Raw genomic sequence first — 7,445 nt, 5'->3', positions numbered from 1 at the left:
CAATAGCTTAGGAGTTGAGAATATGTAGTTTATTCCCAGATATCGTACATCACATGTATATATTAAGTAAAACATCACATATATATGAAATAAAATACACTATTTTCTCTGTTTAAAAAAAAATCTGTTTAAAATCTGTTTTTCCGTTAACCAGCTGTCGCACCCCTACGAACGACAACCCTCAGAAGTCTAAACTTGTGCGAGCCAAGGATTAACGAGGTCTTACCTTTTAACGTGTGATTCCTAACACGGGTTGTCGGGAGCAAGTGAAGATCGATCGTTCAGACTAGGGCTTGAACCACCGACCAACACGGCAGTCAATTCGAGTGAGTGAACAAAGCACCCACGCCGAACCGCTTGGCTACCGACTGATGGATCATCATCAATTGGTTCTTTTTGCAATCCGCTCAGGAGAAAAATTTCACCTAAACTGACCTAACCTAACCAACTGTATGCAATCATTTATATTCACATCTACTTATTCGAACACACTAAATGATAGTTACTTCCATTATTCATCTATTCTTTCCTGTTTTTTCTCATTAGCCAGCTGCCACACCCTTATAAACGACAACCATCAGAAGTCGCAACTTGTGTGAGCTAATGACTAATGATGTAACGTCTATTTGTTGAACTACTCTAATGAATAATTTCTTTCATTATTTATATATGGAAACGCCACATTCGAATTGAATGATGCTGAGGGATGGGGCAAGGTTTTTAGCTTCTTTATTATTAATCAAACTCATTAGTTTTACCATACAAAGTTTATTTCTCCTAGATCTTATTTTGAACTAACTCATATTGCAAATAAATACTAACATAGATTGTACTATTTCTGTGGTTAATTTCTACATGCTAAATATGGCTAGAACATGACTAGATTAAAGGAATAAATACTGCCCCAACCTCGCAGTATTCTGTGTGCAACAACCAAAGTATATGCACTCCTTTCAATTCCTTGTTTATTTTTTATTTAATTTTATCATGAAAAAAATTACAACCTTAAAATTAACATGCAAAAAATATTTTATAAACAACTTAAATATATCTTAAAATTAACATGCACTACATATATACATATATTTACAAATCCATCGGTGAGCCGGCAATCATGTCCTTCCATCGCCGCACCCGAGGCTCGTACTTCTCAATGTAAGCCACTAGCTCGCCTTCAAGTTGATCTTCTTTGCGAAGATCCGCTTCAATGCGAGACAGCTGCTTATCTAATTCCCGCTTCTGAGCCTGAATGCCTTCAATTTTTGCACTCATGGCTCGGCGGCGGGAATCGCACTCACCTCGACGCTGTCGCTTCTTGCTCAATTCATCCATCACAGATCGCATGTATGAGAAAGAATTAACAACTTTCCGGTCCTCACATGTGCTCTGTGACAGAGGAACTTCCGCAGCGACCTCTCGTGTGGGCGAAGGAATGTTTTCCTCAGGAAGGGCTGGTGAGGTTGATCTCCCATCCTGATGTAAAGGAGACGGACTAGCTTCCCGATGGACATCTACAACCACTTGCACCTGGTGGACGGGTGCTACAAGGGAGGATGGTCCAGCTTTAGATATTTCCGAAGAACGGGTTGCTTCCGGCCAAGCTCTAATGGCCGTGTTTCTTTCACACCTTTTTCTGAAGACGCTCAGTTTATCGCCCTTCCTCCGGATTGATGGCTTCGACTTCGACTTCGCGGATGGTGGTTTCGTCTTCTTGGAACTCCGCTCTTCAGACTTCACTACCTTGTTGTTGGCCCGTATCCGCTTCTTCGGGTTTTCAAACTCATCCTCGGAGTCGATCTGGGATAACACACCAGGTAGCTGTGCCAACATCACATCTTCCACATCCGATAGATCTAGAAGATCTGGCAGTGGTTCCTCCAAGTTTGGATTCAACGTCTCCAACAACCCTTCCAAACTCTGAGACGTCGGTACCGCCTCGATGGATAGGTCCATCATTGATTCCGCTTCCTGGTCTGGGTTGAAATCACGAAAGAGGGACTTGACATTAGAAGTCGTCGTCGTCGGAGCCATCGTTGCCATCTGGGTCCTAGGTGGCTGGATCACCACGTCCTGATGGACAACCACCTTCCTGCGCATGGCTTCATCTAGCTGGGCTTCAGATAGCGGGGTTCCAGCCATTAACCCCTTCCTGCGCATGCTCTCCCTCTCTTGGGCTTCAGTACGAATGGTTCCATCCATCAGGGCAGCTCGTAAGAAAGACATGCTTCTGAAAAAAATAAAATATAAGTCAATACAATATACATATATATATAGTTATTGAAATTATGAACTTACATTGAATCGAAAAAATTTCCACTGGAAGCAGGTTGGCTCGACTGGGCACTGGAGGTAAGTTCACTCGAAGGACTACTGCAAGCGAATGATTTACTCTGGCCTCCTCTCGCATTTTAAAAGGATAAGCTCCACCCACTTCCCTCTCTACAACCCCACCATCAGTTGTGCACTGTGTGGGGGTTGTGGTGGGGGTGAAGTGGGAGAGAACGATAACATTCATTAACTATATTCAATTGGTATGAATTTTCCAATTATTGTTGAACATTAAAAAAATGGGTATATATATTTTTAATATTCAATTAGTCAATTGCTCTTCCAATAATTTAATAAGTAGATCTAATTTTCCATTGCCGACATTGCTTTCATCTTTCAACACTTCCAAAAAAATTCTGAAATTCTGATTGGGGCATGTTTGATAAAACTCAATGTCGTTATGTCCCCAAGGTAATGTCTTGGTGGTATTAGGTATTATGAACCTTTTATCATCCTTATGTGATAGAGCAACTTTATTGCACATCAATGTATATACTTCATGTAAATCACTTCGAAATATATTCATCTTTCGCAATATTGTACCACCTGTTTCAACAATCTTTATGTAATCATCAACTGATATTTGATTTTTTATAACGGATTTTTTGATACCTTTTGCCTTCTTTATTTCATCTGATACACTTTGAACGTGATAAGCTTTGGCACCTGTGCCGTGGAAACTAATGATGGGATCACTCGGGAGTTCATCCTTCATCTTTCCAAGTATCGACTTCGTTACTGGCACATTGAATTTATTATTCATCACATAGTTGGAAGTGTCAAATTTATCAATGTTCTCACTCATGAAATCATAGAAATTATCAGTCATTATTTTCAATATCAAAGAATCCGTATCGGTATATAGAAGAGAAGCTTGAGATCCGTAATGCTTTTTGATGACGTCATAGAAAAAGTCGTAGATAACAGTTTTCGACATATCCAATATGCAAAATCCCAGATATAATGGTTTATTGTAGCAAACCTTAACTCTACCCATATGAATGGCGACAAAGTCTTCCGAAAATATAGATAATGTTTTGAAATTGGGACGAGCTATAAGAGCGTTGGCACCCATACCTCTTCTTATAGATTCCCAATGTGTAACAATGCGAATGTCTCTTCTATTATTAACATTCTCCATTGTTTTACCATATATGGAATTCACGTTTAGTTTGAAATAGTTCTTCTCAAACTTATTCTTGGCATTATTTCTTAGGGTTGTATTCAAATCAATATATTTCTTCAACCATGGTGATTGATTGAATCTGAGAATTCTATGAGTTCTCATCACCATCAAACCATTACGAACCACCTGTTTCAAATTTCTATAGTGAACAATATATTTTTTTTTATCATTCAAATTCGGTATGAGTTTGGGTATTTTAGACTTTGAACCGGGTGGTATAATGCTCTCCACCAAAAATGGCAAATCTGAATGTAAATCGTGCAATTCTATAGGATAGTGCACATCTACTTCAAGAATGTATCCTTGACAGCCATCATCTGGGATGCTATTGATATCTAGCTGACTTATTTCATCGGCGGTCAACCAAGTGAATCCGTCAACAGGTAGTGATTGACACATACTATGGCCATATAGATTGGTTGCATCCAAATACATTATGAAGGATGAAGGTTCGTTGGGATTATAATTCGGAAGAAATTGATTATTTGCAATATCCTTCCTTTCCGAACATTGGCTAACACCGCCACGTATACCATTTTGGAAAAAATGCACCATATCGATATCAGTTAGTAATTCTAACTCGACCCCTGTAAACTTCAACATAGCATCCCAAGATAGACCTGGAGATGTGAAATAATGAGCAGGATCCAATTTGTATGTACCCAAACTCATATTTCTGAAATTTTCAAAAATATCACACAACAACAGAACATCAGATTTCAAGTAAATGTCAGAATATTCACCTAAATCCCGACAATTGAACATGCCCCATACCTGTTTCACTCTATCATAATCCTCATCAGAAATATGCTTCTCATTCAGTTTATCATAAAAGTCCAACTTCGATGGTATACTTGAATAATTCAATTTATCCAGACAATCGATAAAGTTATAAGGAAAAACACCTTTCTGCCTCATTAGCTGAAATTTATCATTTTCTGGAAAATATTTTTTAGTTTCAACAAAATGTTTTTCATCCAAATTATCACCCAACTCTTGTAGAGATGCAGCCAAAAATTTGAAGCTGTCCACAAATCTCAATTTCAAATATTTTTTTTTTATTTGACCATTTCGATACAATGTATTTTCCATGAATAGATGTTTCGTGAAAGAAACATATTTCTCTTTAGTTTGAGCGATGACATCAACTTTATTTTTATCGGTACATAACTCCTTTATGAATAAGTGGCAGTCATACCCGCTGAGATTATGGAAAATGATTGGAATGAATTCGGGCAATTTGAAATTGAGATTACAAATGGAATGAGTAGCTCCATTTCTTTTTTTCCCCGTTAGATGGCAATGATCACGTACTTTAATATCACCCTCTTCAAATTTATTTCCACATATCCCACATGTGGTGGCAATATTGAAGTCATGCTCTTCCTCAGCAGTCAAAGGACTCATCGGAACCACATTTTTCAAATATTTGTGATAAATATTGGTTACGTCAGCCTCCAAGTTTGAAACAAACACTTTAGCTGCATCAGCACCTCTGTATAATACAAATTTGGAGATTGAATCATCGAAAGAACACTTTATGATATATGAAAAAGCATATGGTTCATGAAGATAAGTTTTATTTGTGAAAGAGTGTGCAGGATTTGGTTCATTTGTGTGCACTGGTTTCAAAATAGATTCAAAATCAGCATACACAACGAATGGAACTTTCAATTGTTTTTCGAAATTTTCAAATTTCAAAATATTTTCAGGTACACATTTACCAAATTTGTCAAGTCTTAAATTAGTGTTCGGTGTTGTTGTTGATATGTGATTACAATCATTTAACTGGTGTCGCAATAAAGCCCGCTCATCACTAAAGTACAATAAACAACCATCACAAAAATATTTTTTGTGGTGGTGTGCAGATATTTGGGATGATACTAGTCTCGATAAATCCTTTATCCAACAATAATGACTATTACCAGATTCGTCTGTGATATTCAATAGATTCACGTGACTGTTAAGCCTAGATTTTGAATAATGTAATGGGCCTACAACTTCATATTCGATTTTGCCATTTTTGAAAGTGTTCTCCAACCCATAAACATTGATAGAGCAATTATTCATAACCTCAAATTTAGGGATATCTTTCAACTTAACTGGAAATTCCATACCTGCTACATTCAATACGGTTGAAAAGTGCGGGTATGACGAAAGTTCACACACTCTCGCACTGGCAGGATATAAAGCTGAAGTCACAGCCCATGCAAAGCAGTAATGGTCCTGATTCACAACATTCACCACACTTTTCTTGGACTCGATGAATTTGGGAAGTTTGATGTAAGAAGATCCACCAAGGGGGCTAAACTTATTAACATTCACCTCCAAATACAAAATTTTCTCAATTGTCCAACCTGAAAACAGAGATTATTTTTCGACACACTCAATTGATGATGTTTAGAATAGATCACATACCTGAATCTAGATGTTGAAATTCCATCGCTTGGACAGTCAAACTATCAGCAAAATTGTTATATACCACATTCAAATCATTCGATTGATCAATAACTTGATTGGAACTATTGAATGCTTTAACATCACAGTACTCTTTAGTTTGTAGATTGTAGCGCCCAAACACCTCCATATTCACTTTCACAATTTTATGAATGACCAACACTTCTTCCAGTAGTTTCAACACTTTCTGCTTCAATTCATTGAAGAATGTGTTGTAATCCATATGGTGATTTTGACTATCCACCCTATAGCTCACAATTCTACACTTGAACGCTGTGCCTACAATTTTAACACCTTCCCCATAATGCACACATGCATTCGTTCTATGGTGCAAAGTTCTACGATGTACATTCATCTGATCACTTAAAATTGTCAAATTGCAGCACTGGCATGTCTGCATTACCGGAGGTGCTGGGGGGTTTAACCTCATCCTCTTCGGAGTTGATGCTTCTCCATCATTCTCAGTTGATGGTCCTCCATAATTCATCAATGTACATGAATCGCGCTGATGACGACGCAGGTTGTCACTGCGTGTGAAATTTTTCCCACATTCGTTGCACATATACATTTTGTATGAAATTATATGAACCACAAGATTAGGAGGAGAATGCGAACTGAGTGAAACATTCACATCGCACTCCCGTTAAAAGTATTTCCCCCCACCACTACATGTTCAAGGTTATATGACATGCATATATATCAAGGTCGTAAGATGCTCTCCAAGGTTGAACCTCAAGGTCACATATTAGGAATAGCTTGAATTCTCAAGTTCAAATTTCATGTTCGAAGTTATATAGCATACACATAGCTCAAGGTTGATCTTGAAGGTAAAGCACAAGTTCAGAGTCATGTATTGCAGATATAATGGATAAAATGAAGATCATATGATGTGACATCTTTCAAGGTTTAACATCGAGGTCACGTATTGAGCAAGGATAAATCTCAAGGTCGAATCGCATGGTCATATTGAACGTGCATAATGCAAGATCATGAGGTATCTTTCAAGACCAAACTTCAAGGTCACATATTGAGGAACAGACTCAAATCTCAAGGTCGACACCCATGATCAAGGTCATATCATCTGACACGTAACTGAAGGTCATATGACGTCATTCAAGGACAAGGTCAAATGGTGGGGGGAGGTCCTCAAGCGGCCTTAGACAACTACTACCGTTACTTTTAACACCTCGACACGTGTTTCAATCACCAAGTGATCATCTTCAAGAGGAAGATTAAACAGTTTAATCTTCCTCTTGAAGAAGATCACTTGGTGATTGAAACACATGTCGAAGTGTTGGAAATAACGGTTTGCTGTTGGGATAAAACCCCAGTAATATTCATCACTACACCAAAGGTTTCAAACAATCCATCACAATAAGTAATCTGAATATGTTAATTTTCTGAGTATTCGTATAAGAAATATAGCTGAGAGGTGGTATAACTGTGAGGTAAGGTGATTGTTCATTTTCTCAGA

The 7,445-nt window shown here is 37.9% G+C and overlaps 1 protein-coding gene across 2 annotated transcripts; it reads right to left on the bottom strand.

The window, feature by feature from the left end:
• Nucleotides 1-879: 879 nt before the first annotated feature.
• Nucleotides 880-7,133, bottom strand: LOC141482528 (uncharacterized). Of its 2 annotated transcripts, none has more exons than XM_074176000.1 (3): nucleotides 5,618-7,133; nucleotides 2,296-2,370; nucleotides 880-2,227 (listed from the first exon to the last, which is right to left on the bottom strand). In XM_074176000.1, exon 3 carries the CDS (start codon nucleotides 2,221-2,223, stop codon nucleotides 1,087-1,089), a length of 1,137 nt encoding a protein of 378 aa, XP_074032101.1. In that variant the 5' UTR covers nucleotides 2,224-2,227; nucleotides 2,296-2,370; nucleotides 5,618-7,133; the 3' UTR covers nucleotides 880-1,086. The 2 variants fall into 2 exon arrangements, with proteins under 2 accessions (XP_074032101.1, XP_074032100.1); XM_074175999.1 differs by having other exon boundaries at nucleotides 5,632-7,133.
• Between the last annotated feature and the right edge of the window lie 312 nt (nucleotides 7,134-7,445).

This window comes from Leptinotarsa decemlineata, unplaced genomic scaffold (genome assembly GCF_025532065.1).
Source record: "Leptinotarsa decemlineata unplaced genomic scaffold, Ldec_3_MD MMD2_tig00001393_RagTag_RagTag, whole genome shotgun sequence".
Taxonomy (NCBI): domain Eukaryota; kingdom Metazoa; phylum Arthropoda; class Insecta; order Coleoptera; family Chrysomelidae; genus Leptinotarsa; species Leptinotarsa decemlineata.
This window is presented reverse-complemented; position numbering and strand designations above follow the sequence as displayed.